General features: G+C 48.1%; 1 protein-coding gene across 1 annotated transcript; it reads left to right on the plus strand.

Moving 5' to 3' along the window:
• Window positions 1-354: 354 nt before the first annotated feature.
• Window positions 355-13,031, plus strand: LOC307223429 (proproteinase E-like; the record flags this gene model as incomplete). Its single annotated transcript, XM_079989396.1, is given in 8 exon segments — window positions 355-444; window positions 2,125-2,222; window positions 3,533-3,667; window positions 7,943-8,012; window positions 8,014-8,080; window positions 9,014-9,156; window positions 10,599-10,751; window positions 12,964-13,031. Coding segments are annotated over 8 exon segments (777 nt in total), but the record flags the coding sequence as incomplete, so codon positions are not given.
• Between the last annotated feature and the right edge of the window lie 9,224 nt (window positions 13,032-22,255).

Here is a 22,255-nt window from a genome sequence, read left to right on the forward strand (position 1 = left end):
TTTTATGACCTCCGGGGTTTGCTAAATGCATTCCTCCTTTGTTCCTGTTTTATTTAGCCTAAATGCATGCTCAAATAGGAAATAGTTCTTTGTAGTTAAGAGGCTTCCTCTGATCTGACTTTGTCTCCATGTGGGGATTTTTGAAATGCTTAGATGAAATCTGGTTGGTTCTTACAAACACTGTGTAAAAGTTCTTTTGTTAATAAAAACGGAGTGGCAAGTGCACTTTCTCCCAAAGGTCTTTCTGGTCAAGACTCGTGTCTATTTTATTAATCAGGGTCCAGTCCTTCCTTTACCTTCAGAACGCAACACTTCCTTTCTCCCACAACTCACAGGCACCACTGACTTCTCCCCACAGCCTCCAGTTGTGGAACACCTATCTACACCCCCAATGCCAGGGTGGTGAATGGTGAAGACGCCGTCCCTTACAGCTGGCCTTGGCAGGTAAGGAAGCCTGCTTCTCCTTCTATTATCTTGTGCCACATTTAGATCCATTTTTAAAAATAAAAAAACAGCAGCAACAACAACATCAACAACACAACTTATATACCACTTAATTAGAGGAATAGCTCCAAACCTTTTGCATCCAATGGCATAAAATACTCACTGGCTCCTATCCAATGCTCATCCTACTCAGAGTATACCCATTGGAAGTAAGTAATAGCCATAAGGACATATGCAAAGCCTTCTGGGTCAAGCCCAAGGCTGATTCTCCAAGGGACAATTTTCCAGGGACAGTTCTGGATTTGCAGAAGCCGTCCCAGTTTCCGATTTGATCCCGGAATGTCCCGCTTTTGGAGAAATGTTGGGAGGTATGCAAAAGGGGGCCCATCAGTGCTCTGTTCCCACAGCAGCCGACCAGATGCCTGTTCTGGGAAGCCCAAAAGCAGGAAGTTAGTGCAACAGGGGATCTCTTTAATAAGAGCTCAGTTGGGATACAACCCAAATTTAGAGATGTTATAAGAATTCTAAGGTCCCAAATATATATTTTAAAATTCATAAATGTACAAGGCAAACAGATGCATAAGTATATAAACCACATGTCTGAAATACAGTAGTACCTTGGGTTACATATGCTTCAGGTTACACACTCTTCAGGTTACAGACTCCGCTAACCCAGAAATAGTACCTCAGGTTAAGAACTTTCCTTCAGGATGAGAACAGAAATCGTGCTGTGGTGGCGCAGTGGCAGCAGGAGGCCCCATTAGCTAAAGGGGTGCTTCAGGTTAAGAACAGTTTCAGGTTAAGAACGGACCTCCGGAACGAATTAAGTACTTAACCCGAGGTACCACTGTAGTACAGGAGAGTAATTCTGAAGCCATTTTGACTCTCCCAAACTGACCTCAATATATTTCTCTGCAAGGAGGGAGGAAATGGGAAAAGCCTCTCCATTGTCCTTTTGCTTGCAGATCCTGTCTTAAGGGCGTATTTGTGTATGAATAGGGTGAGCCTGTGACCTGGATTCAGGAACTCAAAGTATTAACCATCACACAAAAAATGGCCAGGCTGCCCAGGTAATGCAATCAGTGACCAATATCAGGTATCCTGGCAAACAGGATTTCTGCTGTAGACCGCCTCCTTCTGTGATGCATGTATGATGTTTTGGGGGGGGGTGGTCTTCAGCTGTGGGACGCGGGTGGCGCTGTGGGTTAAACCACAGAGCCTAGGGCTTGCGGATCAGAAGGTTGGTGGTTCAAATCCCTGTGACAGGGTGAGCTCCTTTTACCTTTTACTTCAGCTACTGGGTGGGCAATTTCAAAAGTCTATATAAGGGCTTGCACACCATTGTTCTGGGTTCCTCCTCCCTCCTGCATGTGGTGTGAGGACTCTGTTGCAACAGTTGGATAAAGATCAGGCTTACTAACCGCTTTGCTTCTCAATATTCTCTGGTTGGCCTCTGTTATTTTCTCCTACCAATAGGGAACCCACTTAAGGACTCTACTGGGGCTCTTGGGTACCCCATAAGGGAAAAGGAGCAGTTTTTTTCTTATAGCAGTAACAACCTTCCCCCTTCATCGCAACCTGATCGCTGTCACTGTCCAGTAAATTCTGATCCCCTTCACAGATCTGTGTCTAGGATGGTGTCTTAATCCCTTCCCCGCCACCTCTCTTGCCTTCCCTCAGATCTCCCTCCGGTACGAGAAGGATGGTGAATTCCGTCACACCTGCGGGGGCACCCTCATTGCCCCCAACTGGGTCATGACTGCTGCCCACTGCATCTCGTAAGCTATATTGAGGGTGGTAAGGGGTGGGCACTGGGGTGTGTGTGTGTGTGTGTGTGTGTGTTTACAGGCAGAAGGAGCTGATTGCCTTACGGACAGGTGAACCGGTCCATTTTGTATTCTATCTGTTTCCCTCAGGGATGCAGGTGACATGGGATGGTCATGCCTCGTCATGCCTTGGTCAGTCCTGTGCCTGTAAATACTTTCTTTGCCCTGAGCAAACTGTTTTCTATGATTGGCTTTTCGGACTGATGAAGCGTGTAGCGAAACCTGTAATATATCCAGAGAACAGGTCTCCTTTTGCCCACTTGAGTTATTCTTCTCAGTCTGGTGGCTTTGATTTGCCTACCCATGAGTGATCCATTCATACAGCTTTGTGTTTCCAACTCAAGACCCATTGAAGAACATCTCATCCAGTTCAATCTTTGAAAAACAGCTTTGAAAAACTTTTTCATATTCTCTAGTGTGCCACCCTTGCTGTTGTGGTGGCATGGGGTCGCCGTTCTGCGATTGGACTTACGCTACTTGTTGAACGGTTCATTTATCCAGTCTGCACATGTAACTTGTTAAGATAGAGTTGTACATTTATCTACTCCATCTTTATAGTATCTCCAGGCTTTGTCTTGCACATGGCTCTTTAGTATGCTTGTTGCCTGAATGGTTATAAGTCTATCTCTATTCTAGCTATTATTCCAGTAAATTTGGTTTTATAAGCCAGCGTGTGGTGTTGTTGTTTTGTTGTATTATTATTACTGTCACCACATTTGATACTTTGTGTATATACGATACAGTCCCCACCTGAAGTCCTGTGTCCAGTTCTGGGTGCACCACAGTTTAGGGAGGGCATGGAGAAGCTGCAAGGTGTGCAGGGAAGAGCGACCAGGGTGATGGAGGGTTTGGAAACCAAGAAGGGTCTGGAGTTGGGTACATTTAGACTGGATAAGAGGAGACTGAGAGCCAGCTTCAAATATCTGAAGGGTTGCCATGTGGAAAACAGAGCAAGCTTGTGTCTCGCTGCTCTGGAGGACAGGACCCGAATCAATGGATTCAGATTGCAAGAAAGGAATTTCCGACTAAATTATTTTAGGAAGACCTTTCTGATGGGGAGAGCTGTTTGACAGAGGAATGGTCTCCCTCAAGAGGTAGTGGACTCTCCTTCACAAGCTGCAAGCTTTTAAACAGAGCTTGGATGGCCGTCTGCTAGCTAGGTTTCCTGCATTGCGGAGATGGTGGTGTTTGGTCCCTTTCAACCCTACAAATCTATGATTCTATGATGGCCTCTTCTCTGTGTTTCTCCTACACTCTCACAGCAAATCCCGGACGTATCAAGTTGTGGTAGGTGAATATGACATGGATGCGGAAGAAGGAACTGAGCAGCGCATTCCTGTGAACTCCAATGACATCTTTGTGCACCCGAAATGGATCTCCATTTGTGCCGCCTGTGGGTAAGTGAGTTGTGACCCTTAATAATAATAATAATAATAATAATAATAATAATAATAATTTTATTATTATTTATACCCTGCCCATCTGGCTGGGCTTCCCCAGCCACTCAGGGAGGCTCCCAACAGAACACTAAAAACAGAATAAAACTTCAAACATTTAAAACTGGCTCCATCTTGGGGGCAGCAGCGGTTTGGTCCATTCCTCTTTAGCCAGGCCTATGGCTTTAAATAATCTAGGACCTGAGAAACTGGGAGGGAGACGACTGTTATTATGATGACTATTTTATTATTAGGCTATCTGTCCGTATGCTTTTTATTATGGCTTTATTCGTTTTTATCACTGGTTTTCTGCAATGTGTTTTTAATGTTGTACAGTGGTACCTCAGGTGAAGAACTTAATTCGTTCTGGAGGTCTGTTCTTAACCTGAAACTGTTCTTAACCTGAAGCACTTTAGCTAATGGTGCCTCCTGCTGCCGCCGCACAATTTGTTCTCATCCTGAAGCAAAGTTCTTAACCCGAGGTACTATTTCTGGGTTAGTGGAGTCTGTAACCTGAAGTGTCTGTAACCTGAAGCATCTGTAAACCGAGGTACCACTGTACACCGCCCTGGGATCTTCTGATAAACGACGCTATATAAATTGAATTAATGATGATGGTGGTGATTATTTTTTTAAACTGTTTAGAAAAAAAATGTGCTTTTTTTTTTTTCAAACGGTGTATAAATTTTATGAAATAAATAAATAAACCCATCTCTAGTCCGGCAACAGCATTCTGGGCCAGCTGAAGCTTCAAGGCCAGATCCCTATCAGTTGCCCCTTGGGACTGGTGGGTTGGAAGCCAGGGAGCTGACCAGCAGATGGCGCCAGAGTCAATGACAGGCAGAGCCAACTCAGTTATATTTTTCTCCCCATCCTCCTCCTCCTTCTCCTTTCGGAGTATACAGTGGTACCTTGGTTCTCAAACGCTTTGGTTCCCAAACCCCGAAAACCCAGAAGTAAGTGTTCCAATTTTCGGAAGCTGAACATCCGATGCGGCTGTCGACTATTGTTTCCGGGGCGCCTGCACCAATCAGAAGCTGCGCCTTGGTTTTTGAACATTTCGGAAGTCAAACGGACTTCCAGAACGGATTAATTTTGGCGCTTTTGTTTTTGCTGTTTATTTTGCATTTTTGATTTTGAGGCTTTTTCGGTTCATTTGTTTTTGTAACTGTGTGGATCCCAGTTCAGCTAGTGATTGATTGATTGATTGATTGATTGTGTGACTGTGGAAATGCATAAAACCCCCCCATCCAAACAATGACTACCATCAGTGCAGGTAAGAAAAAACATTAATTTTAATTTTCATCATCTACAATGCTGTCTTATTTTATAGTACACACTGGTCAACAACAAATTTGTTGTCTACGTTTTTTCAGCTGATTTAGGACAAATCTGATGCGCTGAATCCAAAAATCACATTGGTTTTGCTCAATCAGGTCAAGTTTTTGAGTTATGGCCACATGTCATTTTTTTACATTTTTGTTCACATGTACGCTTGTGTGGAGCATTTTAGAAGAAGTTGGTAGGGGTTAAATGCCATGTCGAATAATTGTTTTGATTGGAAATGATTATTTTAATGACAAGAGGTATTCAGGTTCGATAGTTCTGGGTGATTATGTCGAAAAGGGATCAGTTTGAAGTCATAAAACCTCGAAATCTTCCTTAAATTGGTGCGGCAAAGCATAAAGTTGGGGGATCAAAACCCCTGGCTCACTTGAGTACACTGAAGGAGAACTATGAAGGGGTGAAGTATGTGCTGGAGAAAATTGGTTATGATCAGCATAAGTGGTTTATTTGTGTTGACCTGAAGATGGTGAACTTTTTGTTGGGACAACAGTCTGGTTTCACCAAGTACCCATGTTTTCTGTGCATGTGGAATAGTAGGGACCGTGCTCAGCATGACACGAAGAAGGACTGGCCTGTGCAGAAGGAATTGGTGCCTTGCAAAGAAAGGAACGTCATCAACGACCTTCTGGTGGACAGAGACAGAATACTCTTCCCACCGCTGCACATCAAGCTCGGCTTAATCAAGCAGTTCACCAAGGCTCTGGACAAGGATGGTGACTGCTTCACTTACTTGTGCCAGGCTTTTCCAGGATTGACCATGGAGAAGTTGAAAGCTGGCATCTTTGATGGTCCTCAGATCCGTCAGCTCATCAGAGATCCAGAGTTCGGAAAGTCAATGAACAAAGTGGAACTGGAAGCGTGGAAGGCATTTGTTCTGGTAGTGAAGAACTTTCTTGGCAACAATAAGGCCAGAAACTATGCAGAACTTGTCAACAACATGCTGACTGCTTTCAGAAACCTGGGCTGCAACATGAGCGTCAAGATGCACTACCTATTTTCACATATGGACCGGTTTCCTGAGAACCTGGGTTCAATGAGTGACGAGCAGGGGGAGAGATTCCATCAGGACATGAAAGAGATGGAGACCAGGTATCAGGGTCGCTGGGACGCAGTCATGATGGCTAACTACTGTTGGACTCTGAAGAGAGACCTCCCTGCCCCTGAGCATTCCAGGAGTTCCAAGAAACGGAAGTTCAAGCCCTGAAGTTTGAAAAATGGTGAAGCAACATGCAATTTATGTGTGGTAAAACCTCAGCGCCTAGGACTTGCTGATCGCATGGTCGGCGGTTCGAATCCCCGCGACGGGGTGCGCTCCCGTCGTTAGGTCCCAGCGCCTGCCAACCTAGCAGTTCGAAAGTACCCCCGGGTGCAAGTAGATAAATAGGGACCGCTTACCAGCGGGAAGGTAAACGGCGTTCCGTGTGCTGCACTGGCTTGCCAGATGCAGCTTGTCACGCTGGCCAGGGGACCTGGAAGTGTCTGCGGACAGCGCTGGCTCCCGGCCTCTAGAGTGAGATGAGCGCACAACCCTAGAGTCTGTCAAGACTGGACCGTAAGGGCCGGGGTACATTTACCTTTACCTTTACCTTTATCAATGCCCACCATTCAGTTTACAGTAATCGATGTTTCTATCAGGTAATCAATATATGTTGTTGGAAAAACATTTTTTTCTCTTAAAAACATATTTAGGATGATATGTGTTGACAAAAAATCAGCTGATAATGCCAGAAAAATGTACCGGTAATCGATTTTGTCACAAGATCTGATGTTTTCAAATCAACATAGCACAAAAACCTGGCCTGATGGAGAGAAACAGATGCCATTTCCTGATTCAGCAGTGCAAAAATACCCTAAATCAGTTGTAGAAATCTAGACAACATTAAAAAAGTAAAAAATTGTTGCCCAGTGTTAGAGGGACGCGGGTGGCGCTGTGGGTTAAACCACAGAGCCTAGGGCTTGCCAGTCAGAAGGTTGGCGGTTCGAATCCCCGTGACGGGGTGAGCTCCCGTTGCTCGGTCCCTGCTCCTGCCAACCTAGCGGTTCAAAAGCACATCAAAGTGCAAGTAAATAAATAGGTACCATTCCGACGGGAAGGTAAACGGCGTTTGCGTGCGCTGCTCTGGTTCACCAGAAGCGGCTTAGTCCTGCTGGCCACATGACCCGAAGCTGTATGCTGGCTCCCTCGGCCCATAAAGTGAGATGAGCGTCGCAACCCCAGAGTCGGCCACGACTGGACCTAATGGTCAGGGGTCCCTTTACCTTTACCTTACATTGATTACTGCTTTCATTTTATGTATGAATGGTCTCGTTAAATAGTAAAAGTCATGTTAAATTGCTGTTTTAGGGGTTGTTTTTAAAAGTCTGGAACGGATGAATCCGTTTTGCATGCCTTGGTTTTGGAATGCTTTGGTTTTGGAACGCTTTGGTTTTGGAACGCTTTGGTTTTGGAACCGATTAACTTTGAGTACCAAGGTACCACTGTACAGTGGTACCTCGGGTTACATACGCTTCAGGTTACAGACTCCGCTAACCCAGTGCTTCAGGTTAAGAACTTTGCTTCAGGATGAGAACAGAAATCGTGCTCCGGCGGCGCGGCGGCAGCAGGAGGCCCCATTAGCTAAAGTGGTGCTTCAGGTTAAGAACAGTTTCAGGTTAAGAATGGACCTCCGGAACGAATTAAGTACTTAACCTGAGGTACCACTGTACTAAAGAGGAGGAGGAGAGGCATGGCCATTCCTTGACCCAGACGTCAGAAGGCAGGCCAGTGGGTTTGGAGGAACTGAATCTGGTGGGGCAAAACCTCATTTGCCCGTATGGACTGGCCTGGCATGCCCCACTTCTTGACACTCTCTCTCTCTCTCTCTCTCTCTCCTGCTTGCCTCTGTCCAGCAATGACATCGCCCTGATGAAGCTGTCCCGCGCCGCCGAGCTGAGCAACACGGTGCAGCTGGGGTGCCTCCCCCCCCGCAGGGGAAGTGTTGCCTAATGATTACCCCTGCTACATCAGCGGCTGGGGACGACTGTACAGTAAGTGGTTCCGCCCTTATCTGCAGGGGGCCTGGAGAAAACAGAGGCTAGTGGTTTAAAAAAAAAAACGGAGGTTGGGTGGCCATCTGACGGGGATTCTTGAGCTGTGATTTCTGCATCGCAAGATGGTTAGAATAGATGACCTTTGGGGGTCTTTTCCAACAATTCTACGGTGCACGCATATAAACAAGCTTTGTGTCCTTGTGGAGGCCGGTGGCGCTCCTGTCTATTTGTATAGAGTGGAATGGGATTTTGGTTTAGGGGACGGGCTCAAGGGCAAAACACCTGCTTTTCTTTCTTTCTTTCTTTCTTTCTTTCTTTCTTTCTTTCTTTCTCTCTCTCTCTCTCTCTTTTTCTTTCTTTCGTAATAGTGGACTTTTATTATTATTTTTTATAACAATTTATTAATTTTTCAAAAACAACATAAAAGAATAAAAGAAAACAACAATGTTTAGGGTACTCAAGAAAATCACCATTTTATATTTCAAATCGGGGCAAAATACAGTAAATGGACAAAGGTACAAAGATTCGCAAAATGTTGAGGGATATGTGTATCCCTGCGCATTCCCAGAAAAAAAAAGCACTGAGCATATATATCCATGTTTGATAACTGATGTGGTTAAACAGTTAAAAAAAAAAAACTTAGACTAAGTTTTAGCACACATGAAAAACTTAAAACAAATCCTTATTTTCTGATGAACAGCCTTTGGACTATAATGTAACTTAAACAGAAAACTATCTTTAGAAAGATCGAAAGATCTTTCCTCCGAAAGCATTTTATTTTAAAAATCCAATTTAAATTAAAATTAAATTTAAAAAATCCAGTTTAAATTTTAAAATATCCAATTTAATTGATTTTTTTTTAAAAAAAAACACCATTGATTTTTATCCACCCTGACCCTGACCCCTGACCAACTGCGCTTTCCTTCACAGCAAACGGCCCCCTTCCATCCAAACTCCAGCAGGCCGTTCTTCCAGTGGTGGACAACCAACACTGCAACCAGAAGGACTGGTGGGGAGGCGTCATCCGGCAAAACATGATCTGCGCCGGAGGGGACATCCGTGCTGGCTGCAACGTAAGTCCGGGGAGGAAATGGGAGTTTAGCAGCGATTCGTCAGACAGCTCTTGTTTATTCACAGGCCAGAACAGGGTTCAGCCAACCTGCTTATATAGAGCTCCAGTACAACGCAACTGTAACAACTTTCTGTAACTATCCAATCACTGAACGTCACTTTCAATCCCTTATTTGCATATGCGGACCTGAGTGAAAACTATCTACAGTATCCCCCTGCTGGCCCAGGGTGAGAACTTCAGTACATAACGGGGTTACCTTGTTGGCCAGTCACTCGCTCTCAGCCTCACGGGGCAATTGTCGAGAGAACAAGACAGGGAGGAAGAGGAGTAGCTGAACTGTAGCTAGGAAGCCGACCTCGTGAGCATTACTCTGTTCTTGAGGTTAAAACCATGTCCAAACACTTGTCAAAATATTCACAAGCTTTCACTTAAAAAAACAAATGGTAAAGTTTGTTAACGGGACGCAGGTGGCGCTGACGGGACGCAGGTGGCGCTGTGGGTTAAAGCCTCAGCGCCTAGGACTTGCCGATCGAAAGGTCGGCGGTTCGAATCCCTGCGGCGGGGTGCGCTCCCGCTGCTTGGTCCCAGCGCCTGCCAACCTAGCAGTTCGAAAGCACCTCCGGGTGCAAGTAGATAAATAGGGACCGCTTACCAGCGGGAAGGTAAACGGCGTTTCCATGTGCGGCTCTGGCTCGCCAGAGCAGCGATGTCATGCTGGCCACGTGACCCGGAAGTGTCTCCGGACAGCGCTGGCCCCTGGCCTCTTGAGTGAGATGGGCGCACAACCCCAGAGTCTGTCAAGACTGGCCCGTACGGGCAGGGGTACCTTTACCTTTTACTTTAGTAGGGACACGGGTGGCGCTGTGGGTTAAACCACAGAGTCTAGGACTTGCCGATCAGAAGGTCAGCGGTTCGAATCCCTGTGACGTGGTGAGCTCCGATTGCTCGGTCCCTGCTCCTGCCAACCTAGTAGATAAATATCGGGAAGGTAAACGGCGTTTTTTGTGCGCTGCTCTGGTTGGCCAGAAGTGGCTTAGTCACGCTGGCCACATGACCCGGAAGCTGTACACCAGCTCCCTCGGCCAATAAAGCGAGATGTGTGCCGCAACCCCAGAGTCGGCCATGACTGGACCTAATGGTCAGGGGTTCCTTTACCTTTACCTTATGTACACTCCATAAGAGCAATATTGTTTTCTGAGCGGGGAGTCTGATTTAGCGAAAATGGCATTGCCTCTTCAAAACCTGGGGGAGCCCCAAGTTTCAAAGAAGCGCAAAGTATCTGGGACTGCGGTTCAGGGTAGTAGCTGACGGGGGCCGCATCCTGAGCAGAATCTCCCCCTCCAGCGCTTTCGCCGTACAGCTTATTTCCAATCGCAGAGTTGTAGAGGGACACCCAGCGGTCATCTAGCCCACCCCCGATTTTTTTGTTGTTGCGTTTTCCAGGGTGACTCTGGCGGCCCCCTGAACTGCAAGGCTGCTGACGGAAGATGGGAGGTCCATGGCATCGCCAGCTTTGTCTCTGCCTTGGGGTGCAACGCCTTGAAGAAACCCACCGTCTTCACCCGCGTCTCTGATTTCGAGACCTGGATTCAGGAAGTAAGCGGTTGCGAAGGAGACCCACCTGGTGGCTCTGATGCCTGGAAGTGCATTTCAGCATGGCGGGGTGACAATCGAAAATAATTTGGGAGAGCCCCCTTTCCAAAGCTTCCTTTTCCTCCCAAACCCCTGGATGTGAAATCAAAACAGCATTTGCACACAAGTACTTAGCCCCAGGGGGACTCGGGTGGCGCTGTGGGTTAAACCACAGAGCCTAGGACTTGCCGATCAGAAGATCAGCGGTTCGAATCCCTGCAGCGGGGTGAGCTCCCGTTGCTTGGTCCCTGCTCCTGCCAAACTAGCAGTTAGAAAGCATGCAGTGCAAGTAGATAAATAGGTACCGCTCTGGCGGGAAGGTAAACGGCATTTCCGTGCGCTGCTCTGGTTCGCCAGAAGCGGTTTAGTCCTGCTGGCCACATGACCCGGAAGCTGTACGCCGGCTCCCTCGGCCAATAAAACAAGATGAGCACCGCAACCCCAGAGTCAGCCACAACTGGACCTAATGGTCAGGGGTCCCTTTACCTTTAACCCGACAACGCGCAACCTGAAGCGAAGCATCTGTAACCCTAGGTATGACTGTACTTAGCCCCAGATTATCCAAGCAGGGCCTTCCTTGGGGCCAAGGTCTTCCTAGAATAGAATTGTGGGGTGGGGAGGGACCCCAAGAATAGGAACATGTATGAAGCTGCCCTCTATGGAGTCAGAGCATTGGTTCATTCAGCTCAGTACAATCATACCTCGTGTTACAGGCGCTTCAGGTCGCGCGTTTTCAGGTTGCACACCACGCCGAAACCTGGAAGTACCAGAACGGGTGACTTTGCACATGCACAGAGGCGCTGGATCGCGACCCGTGCGTGCGCAGACGCGGAGCTGCTGGTTGCGAATGCTGCGGATTGCGAACGTGCCTCCAGCACAGATCACGTTCGAAACCCGAGTGTCCACTGTATTGTCTGCATTGACCTGCAGGTTCAGGCAGGAAATTCTTCCCAGCCATGCCTGGAGCCTTCTGCCTGCCAAGCAGCTGCTCTGCCCCTGAGCTGAGGCTCTACCTTTCAAAAGTTTACTTGGGAGTAAGAGCTGGGAGATTACTGGAGGGCGTTTTTGTCGATGCCCCAGGAAGCCCCTAACCATTGCAAGTGATGGTTGAATCATTATTATTCTTACTAAAATCGTTTTTATTCAAATATCAGCAGACCCTCCAAGTGTCCCTATTTTACAGGGACAGTCCCGGATTTACAGAAGCCGTCCCGGTTTCTGGTTTGATCCTGGAATGTCCTGCTTTCCCTCAGGACCACCCCTATTTTCATCTGTGAAATGTTGGAGGTTACGGAGTTATCCGACCCCTGAGCTGTCTGAAAGCAGTCCGATATAGTGGCGTTTTTAAACATTTAATGTTTTATTATGTCTTTATATACAGTGGTACCTCGGTTCTCAATCGTAATCCGTTCCGGAAGACTGTTCGACTTCCGAAACGTTCGAAAACCGAGGCACACAGGGTTGGCTTCATGTTCCGTTGCAAAAAAATGAAAAATGCACAGTGGAAGCCACTCAACTTCCGAAGCACGTTTGATAACGGAAGCAATTACTTCTGGGTTTTCGGTGTTCGGAAACCAAAACATTTGACTTTCGGGATGCTCAAAAACTGAGGTACCACTGTATTTTGGAAGCTGCCCAGAGTGGCTGGGGCAATGCAGTCAGATGGGCAGGGTATAAATATTATTATTATTATTATTATTATTATTATTATTATTATTATTATTTAAAAGGACGTCCCTATTTTCATCAGAGAAATGTTGAAGGGTGTGTTATCAGCGATCAGATCATCTCTGCTCTCAGGTTCACAGTCTAAATGACACGACACAAAAGGAAAAGAGAGGAGGAGGGGGGAGGAGAAGGAGAGAGCAAGCCCTGGCATTTATTCTTAGTGATGGAGGTCTGGCACATGGCCCTTGGACCAGAAGGAACCTTCCTGCAGGCCTGTGTTAAGAGCCCTCCCAGCAAGCGGTATACATAACCCATGACAATAAACCAGTTTGGTTTCAAGCAAGGGTTCAACAGACCCTACGCAGAGGGTCAGCCCTTCAGAGGAAGTCAGCCCTTCAGATCCCTTTGACCAGCTGCCCCGCTAAATTCCCCTTGCCTGTAATTTGATGCTATCATTAATACCCAGCCTCTAAAATATATCTAAAATACTTTTCTTGTTTTCTTCCAGACCATCACTAACCATTCATGATGACCTGGCCTGCCTTTTGCGGAACCCCTCTTAGTCCCAGAATAAAAGCAGCTGAGAGATATCTCACTGGTGCTTCCATTTGCTTATTTCGGCGTCTTCTATCAAATGCAAAACACACAACCCAAACAGCCCCTCCGCGGGTTCACGGTTTTTGCCAAAATTCTGACATTGTCCGATTCACTCGAAAACGGCGCCAAACGCCTGCAAATTGCCCCCTGCAATGTTTGGCAGTGCAAACACCGCGTTTCATGGTAGGCAAAAAAACGGACTTCGATGCTCTTACCTGACAGGCCTGTTAGAAAAACTAACCAATAAATTGAAACTGACATGGGGACAGATAGAAGAAGACGCCTTCGCCCTGGTTTGGTTCCCCTTTATCACATACAAAACCTTGGTTCTCAAATGCCCGTATCTGTCCGTATGCTTTTTATTACAGCTTTATTACGTTTTTAATCACTGGTTTTCTGCAATGTGTTTTTAATGTTGTACAGTGGCACCTCAGGTTAAGAACATAATTCGTTCTGGAGGTCCGTTCTTAACCTGAAACTGTTCTTAACCTGAAGCACCACTCCCGCTGCCACCGCGCCGCCAGAGCACGATTTCTGTTCTCATTCTGAAGCAAAGTTCTTAACCCGAGGTTCTATTTCTGGGTTTGTGGAGTCTGTAACCTGAAGGATCTGTAGCCTGAAGCGTCTGTAACCCGAGGTACCACTGCAAGCTGAAAAGTCCCCAGGTCCAAAACGCCAACAAGGCTTCTCACCAGCAGGTGGCAGCAGAGCTAGAGCAACCAAAGACACACACACCCTTTAAGACTCAGGAGGGTTTCATCACTGAACCTTGGGGTAAGGGATATTCCTTTACGGAAAGGAGAGAGGCGCTGAATCCAACCCCACCGCCACAGCCCCACATCCCTCACAGTCTCTGACCCTGGAACTGTGACCCTATGCATACCCTGATTGCAGCAATAGCAGTTTGCACATGCTCAGGGGAACTCTTGGGGGTTTTTTCATAGCTGAAACTTGGTGGCAAAAATGTGTCCTGGCGAGGCCCTGGTGTGCTAGGGGTGAACCTGAAGCAGGGGTGGAGGACGTTATGGGACCGGGTGTCTGGAAAGGGTGCCTCCTCCTCCTGACTGCTATAGATTACAGTGGTGCTCAGAGGGGGTTAGACAAATCCCTGAAGGGATAGATCTGTCCGTGGCTAATAAATAAACATGGTGCCTATATAGAAACTCCAGGGTCAGAGTGTGATGGCCTGGGATTCGGACTCAGAGGCTGAACCTGAGGAATCCCAGCCTGCACAGGAGTCCCCGCCTCCAGAACCAGCTGAGCCGGGGCTGGGGCCTGAGCCTGAAGGGTCCTCACCTGTGCTGGGTCCTCAGGTGCAGGCAACAGCTGAGTCTGCTCTGGCTCCTGAGGTGATGGAGGACCCATTGCCTGCAGGTGCTCCACTCTCAGCCCCATCAGGGGAAGCTGAGGTTGCCTCTGGGTCTGGTAACCCTCCAGCCTCTCCTGAGTTGCAGAGGCTCAGGGCAGAGAGGCAGAGGGAACTAAGTTCCCGCAGGAGGAGTGCTCGCCTCCAGGCCAGGAGAGGCGAGTCACCTGTGGACCGGGGCCACCCTATGCCTCAGGGCAGATAAAAGTCCGTCAGCCCCAGTCCCTGGTTGCAGGGGCAACGTTGTTGCTAGCCTGATCCTGCCTGCACGTGTCCTGCTCTTCTGCCAGAGTTCCTGAGCCCACCTGACTTCCCACCTTGGACCCAGCTACAGCTTTGATGGACAGCCTCCATACCGGACCCTCGACCTCGGACTGGACTCGGACATTGCCTCTTGGTTAGCCCCCGGGACCAGCACACAGAGGCAGTCTACCTCTGAACGCTCAGATTCTGGGAAAGGAACAACAGGGGAGGGCTGTGCCCGTGGGGCTTCTCTCGTTAGGTTCTCATTGGGTACTGGACGCCAAGAATTGGAAGGGGCTCAGGGGATCATCCAGACTGACCCAAAGTGGTCATCTGTCGGGGATGCTTTAGTTGCGATTCCTGCACTGCAGCGGGTTGGGCTAGATGACCTTTGGGTGTCCCTTTCAACTCTACAGTGGTGCCAAGCAAGACGAATGCATTGCAAGACGGAAAACTCGCTAGACGAAAGAGTTTTCCGTTTTGGAGGCGCTTCGCAAAACGAATTTCCTATGGGCTTGCTTCGCAAGACGAAAATGTCTTGCAAGTTCCTGCGAGGGTTTTTTCCTCCCCCCCCCTTTTTCTAAGCCGCTAAGCCGCTTATCCGCTTATCCGCTAAACCGAAAAGCCACTAAACCGCTAATAGTGCTAATCCGCTAAGCCGTCAATGGGCTTGCTTCGCAAGACGAAAAAACCGCTAGACGAAGAGACTCGCGGAACGGATTCTTTTCGTCTTGCAAGGCACCACTGTACAGTTTTATAAACCCCCCCAGTCAATATATACACCTCCTCCTGTTCTCTCTCTCTCTCTCTCTCTCTCTCTCTCATACACTTCTGCCCACTGCAATCTATTCATTTATTTCCCAGATAGATCGCTAATGACCAGGGCAGATAACAGCAATTGCAGGGCACTTAATTCTCACTTATCCTGCAGAAGGCTTTCAGATGGATTCTGCTGGTACTTCCTGGCAGGAAGAGAGCCTTTGGGTGCCTCTGTTAAGAGCCGGCTGGATCAGGCCCATGGTCCAGCACCCTGTTCTCTCAACGGCCAACCAGATGCCTCTATTGTGAAACCCAAAAGCAGGATCCAAGCACGAGAGCTCTCTCCCCTCCTGCAGTTTCCAGTTCCAATTGTGGAGGGCAAAGCACAGTCTTATCCCCCATGAGTTTATCTAATCCCCTTTTAAAGCCATCCCAGTTGGTGGCCCTCATTTCCTCCAGTGGGAGAGAGTTCCATAGTTTAACACGGCAGGCGCGTGGGAAAGGACTTTCTTTAATCCTTCCTGAATCTTCCAGCACTCAGCTTCATTGGATGCCAACGAGTTCGAGTCTAGCACGAGTTACAGTACTAGGATAAAAATAGAGGGCTCCTCTTACAGCCCAGCCCATCACTGAAGTGTTGATTCCCAGTTTCCTTACTTAGTCCAGTCCTTTTCTGTTTCCACTTGAGGTTGATCACTTTGCAAGACGGGGCATCGAGGGCATATCATGGGATGGGCTGATGCCATCAAGAAGCGCCTTGGCACATCCTGCTAGGATATGTTTACCAGACGTCCCCGTTTCCCGGGCAGAGTCCCCGGATTTACAAATCAGCCCCGGACAAAATCCGCCCCTGGAATGTCCCCGGATTTCATTTAATGACCCCGGATTTATATTTTAAGTGTTGCAGATTTATTAGTAGGGAATGAATGTTGTGTGATTGGTTCGATGGCACAAGACACATCATATGGGGACTTCCAGCAAGACAAAATGGTGGGCAGCTCCTGAAGCCAGCCAGAGCCAACTGCGCTACCAGGCTGGCTCAAGGCTGCTGAGACTGCTGCCGCCACTGCCAAGGGGAACCAGGGACGCCTCGCACGTCAACTAGGGGAACCGCTGGACCCCCCCCCCCCCCGCAACCCAAATCAAACCGGGAGCGAGAGCACCCGGCTGACTGCCCAACGGTGCAGATATTACGGTACTTCTTATAAAAAAAAACAGTGTCCCTGGATTCTTTGAAAAAAAAATCTGGTAACCTTATGCTAAGGGACACAGGTGGCGCTAAGGGACACAGGTGGCGCTGTGGGTTAAAGCCTCAGCGCCTAGGACTTGCCGATTGAAAGGTCGGCGGTTCGAATCCCTGCGGCGGGGTGCGCTCCCGCTGCTCGGTCCCAGCGCCTGCCAACCTAGCAGTTCGAAAGCACCTCCGGGTGCAAGTAGATAAATAGGGACCACTTACCAGCGGGAAGGTAAACGGCGTTTCCGTGTGCGGCTCTGGCTCGCCAGATGCAGCTTTGTCACGCTGGCCACGTGACCCGGAATTGTCTCCGGACAGCGCTGGCCCCTGGCCTCTTAAGTGAGATGGGCGCACAACCCCAGAGTCTGTCAAGACTGGCCCGTACGGGCAGGGGTACCTTTACCTTTACCTTTAACCTTATGCTAGGAAGTCTGTGTGTCTATCTGTCTGTCTGTCTGTCTGTCTATCTATCTATCTATCTATCTATCTATCTATCTATCTATCTGAAATCCTATGGCATCCATGCTCAGAAGCAGGTAGAAGCACAAGTACAGTGTTACCTTGTTTCTCAAACTTAATCCGTTCCACAAGTCCATTTCAAAACCAAAGCGTTCCCAAACCAAGGCGTGCTTTCCCACAGAAAGTAATGCAAACGGATTCATCCATTCCAACCTTTTAAAAACAGCCCCCAAAACATGAATTTTACTAACGAGACCATTGATCCATAAAATGAAAGCAATAAACAATGTACTGCAGTCACGCAATCAATCAATCAATCAATCAACCAATCAATCAGTAGCTGAACTGGGTTCCACACAGTCACAGAAACAAAGCAAAAAAGAGCCGCGAAAACAAAAAAAAGCAAAATAAACAGCAAAAACAGACAGACCTCAGCGTAACACTCAAATCGGAAGTATAACACTCAAAACGGAGCACATTCGGCTTCTGAAAAAAGTTCGCAAACCGGAACACACACTTCTGGGTTTGCAGTGTTTGGGTTCCAAGTTGTTTGAGGACCCAGGCGTTTGAGAACCAAGGTACCACTGTATATGGGCAGCTATTGTTAAGGAGGAAGCAAGAGGCTGGCCTACAGGGATCTTTCAGGGTCATCCAGCAAGGCATTCAGTATAGACCTTGGTCCAGTTTGTTTTTCAAATGGTTAGATCCGTTCCAGGCCAAAAGAGGAACAATCTCTGTCTTCCCTCTTTCACATGAGTCTTTATGACCACCTCGGCCTCATGCCTCTGCCCTGACTCATCCTGACCCTTGCTTTTGTTCTTTATTGAAGAAGCAGCGTGATTTTATTGTAAATTTGATCTCTGGGCGTGTGGAAGCCTCTTTGGCCCCAAATGACAACACCCTAGTCCTCAGGAGGCTTTGGGGAAAAAACCCTTACTGGGTGACAGGTTCAAAGCTAAGAAGGCAGGCAAAACAGACCAGATGGCTGGGAGGTCGCCTGCTCTCAGTGGCGTAGCGTGGGGGGTGCAGGGGGGCCAGCGGCACCGGGTGCAACACTCAAGTGCTAAAATCCATGGGTTAGGGGGCACAAATTACTTGCGTTGCCCCGGGTGCTGACAACCCACGCTACGCCACTGCCTGCTCTTGATGGTGAAATAAAAAAATTAAGGTCTTATATATATAATAAATGTTCATAAATGTACCAAGCAAACACGTACATAAATATATAAACCAATGTCTGAAGCAGCACAGGAAAACAGCCCTGGAACCATTTGGACTCCCAAACTGACCAAATGATTTCTCTGCAAGGTCAAGGAAAATGGAAAAGCCTCCCCATTGTCTTTTCCTTCACAAATCCTGTCTTAAGGGTATGTCTGTGTATGAATAGGGTGAGTCTGTGACCTGGCTCAGGAACTCAGTATTTATCATTACAAAAGACTGGCCAGGCTCCCCAAGGTATCCAATCAAGTAAGCATTAAAGGTAACCTGCCAGACAGGAGGTAAACAATGCACTCAGATTTCTGCTGTAGACCGCCCTTTCTGTGATGTAGGTATGATGTTTCTGGGGGTGGTCTTGGACTCGAGGGCGGGCAATTTAAAATGCTTACATAAGGGCTGACACACCTTTGTTCTGGATCCTCCTCCTTCTCCTGCATGTGAGGGGAGCACCCTGTTGCAACAGTTCAATAAAGATCAAGTTTACTAGCTGCTTTGCTTCTCAATATTCTCTGGTTGGCCTCTGTTATTTTCTCTGACTGATGAAGAACCTGCAAAGGACTCTATAAGGGCTCTTGTATCCCCCATAAGGGAATAAGGGCAGATTTACATTTACAGTGGTACCTTGGGTTACATTCGCTTTAGGTTACATACGCTTCAGGTTACAGACTCCCCTAACCCAGAAATAGTGCTTCAGGTTAAGAACTTTGCTTTAGGATGAGAACAGAAATCGTGCTCCGGTGGCACGGCAGCAGCAGGAGGCCCCATTAGCTAAAGTGGTGCCTCAGGTTAAGAACAGTTTCAGGTTAAGTACGGACCTTCAGAACGAATTAAGTACTTAACCCGAGGTACCATTTTATTATAAAGGAAGAAGAGGTGAGGGGGGCAGGTAGTCCTCCTCCCCAGCCCCCAGCCCCAGCCGCAGCGCTTACCTTCCATGGGGCTGCCGCGCTGCCGCCACCACCGCCACTGCTGCTGCTTCTCGTAGGCAGAGTGAGCTCATCCGCTCTGCTCTCTGGCCCACAGGAGCACCAGGGCGGTGGTGGTGGAGGAAAGATGAGCTGCACTAAAGGGCTGGCTCCTATGAGGGGCTGCTTAAAATGGCGCTCGGTCAGCTCAGCCCAGCTCCCTTCCTCCTCTAGGCAGGGCAGGGAGAAGCCAGGAGGAGGGGGGGAGGAGGCGCTGCCGCGGTGTATGTGTGGAGGAGAATGGAATGGCACGGGGGGGGAGGGGACAGCGCAGCCCGAACGAACAGAATCCCCACGCTGATCCACAGACAGTCCGCAGGCCAGATCCTGAAGGCAATTGGGCCTGAATTGGCCCTTGGACCTTAGTTTGCCGACCCCTGCTGTAGACAATACTGAGATAGATGAACCAATGGTCCAAGTGTGCAAAGGGCAGCTTACTTTGCTTCGATTTCAATCACTTCTTTATCAAAACATTGAGGACTGGAACCTTACTTTCGTGGGAGGCTGTACCACAGTGGAGCTTTGGATTTGGAAGTTTCCAGGTTCAATCCCCGGCATGTCACCATTCCTCATTCCTCCAACCATCCTGGCTGCCTGCTTCTGGACAAACTCCGGTTTAGCAATCTCCTCCTTAAAATGTGGTGTTCAGAACAGGACTCAGTCCATCCCTAACAACCTGACTAGGGAACCCGCTGTCCTCTCTCCTGTTCCCTTGGAACACTTCCTTCTCCTTTGCCTGTTCTGTCCCACTCGGTTTTTAGGCCTCACTTTTGCCCAGAGAAGATTGAAACAGGATCGAGGTGGCCTCACCTCAAAGCGTTTGAACGAAATGTGTCACTTTGGAATCCATGATTGCATTTCTAAAATGCTTCACTGTTGTTGTTGTTGTTTAAAAAATCCATGCTAGTAGAAATCTAGCACTCAAGGCTGGAAGCGTCCCCCCCCTGGGGAGCTAGCTTTTTTCCTTGCAGGGACATATGGCAGGCAGGTGCGTGTGTGGCTGTGGTACATCCATTTTGCCACCTTGTTCTGCCTGTTGTGCAGAATCAGCCTCAGAGCTTATGTTTTTGGTGTATATGTACACACACACACAGATTACGCTGAATCTTGTGACTTTCCCCCACCCCCTCCATGGGTCCTAATGCTAATATTTAAACCTGCATATCAGTTCCTTGTCCAAATTTTTTGTGCCTCTAAATTATCCAGTTTTTATTACTTCACAAGTGTGGTTAAAATCCTGCTAAGGTTTTCATCTGTTTACAATCGTCTCGTAGATATATTATCAGTTTCCCCCATTCTTTTTTAAAGTGCTTGTTCTCTTGGTTTCTGAACTTCCCAGTTAATTTTGCCATTTCGGCATCGTCCATCAACTCTGGTTTGCCATTCTTCCCTCAGAGCTTACGTTTTTAAGGGTTTCTCAAGAGCGAGAGGAAACCAGCTTTAAAAGCGATGTACCGTGCAACCTATAAGCTGATGGCGCTTTGCTGAATCATCCCTGCTTGAGAAGACACTATTTTTAGCCCACAGGGCTGACCCCAGCAAATATTTTGGCCTGTGTAAAGGTTATAGGGCTGCAACTGACCACGTCAGTTTCCTAACAGTGGGCGGATGAGGAGCTTTTAGCCGTTTCCAGAAGTGGGAATGTGCGCTTTGCACCAGCGTGCGAATCGACAGGCAGGGCCGCTGATCCTCTCTGTTCCCATCTGTGATTATCTCAGCCGCCGGCGATACAGAGCTGGCAGGGGATAGGGTGTTTATCACTGCTGGCGCAGACATGACGCAGCTCAGCCAAGAACATGCCAAACCAGGTTGCCTTTGCGCTAGAAGCTTTTTATTACGGTCCCTGGGTCAGCTGGCAAAGCGCAGCAACACATCAGATTGTCAAGTCAAGCTGGAGTTGGCAAAGGAATGGGGTTGGACGTGTGGGTGCACTCTTTGGCCCCAGCGAACCCAGCGAACCCACAGCCCACCGGGAGCCAGGGCCAGGCAATCTCAGAAGGAGGGGGACATGTTGCCATGATCCTCAGAGCTTTGATGGGCTGAGCAAAATCCCGTGGGCTGCTGGCTGCTTGGTAGGGAGGGCAGCAGTGGCGTAGCGTGGGTTGTCAGCACCCGGGGCAAGGTAAGTAATTTGTGCCCCCTAACCCATGGATTTGCGCCCCCTAACCCCCAGATGTTGCGCCCGGTGCGGCCGGCCCCCCCTGCACCCCCCACGCTACGCCACTGGAGGGCAGTTTTGGGGAATGGGGCAGATGATGACAGCTTAGTCCTGTCTGTATACCTTCCCCAGACACTCAACCCAGTCTTCCTATCTAAGCTGCGACACTCCTTCCCCTTGCTATAGAATGATGAAAGGGATGAAAGGACTGTTGGAGATGCAAAAATGTATGTTTTTTTCATGGTCCTACATTGAAAGATTTTTGGCAGAAGGTAACTGAAACCGTCAACGGAACTGTACGGAACAACCTTACATTTACAGGGGGGGAAATCCTCTTGAATTATATACCCAGCACATGGAACCTTACAAAAGGACAACACAAGTGGACTCTGTGCCCTTATCACAGCAAAAAGACTGATGGTGATGAATTGGAAAAATAAAAATGCAGCTCCCTTCTACGGTTGGATTGAAGACTTATATAAACTCGTAAGATATGAACAACTTGCATATAAACACAAGACTTGCCATGGACAAATTCTATGATATTTGGAATCCATTCTTACAAATACTGTACAGTGGTACCTCGGGTTAAGAACTTAATTCGTTCTGGAGGTCCGTTCTTAATCTGAAACAGTTCTTAACCTGAGGTACCACTTTAGCTAATGGGGCCTCCCGCTACCACTGCGCAATTTCTGTTCTCTTCCTGAAGCAACATTCTTAACCCGAGGTACTATTTCTGGGTTAGCGGAGTCTGTAACCTGAAGCGTCTGTAACCCGAGGTACCACTGTAATAGGTTAAGT

The sequence above is a fragment of the Podarcis cretensis genome (genome assembly GCF_951804945.1).
Source record: "Podarcis cretensis genome assembly, chromosome: 8".
NCBI lineage: Eukaryota > Metazoa > Chordata > Lepidosauria > Squamata > Lacertidae > Podarcis > Podarcis cretensis.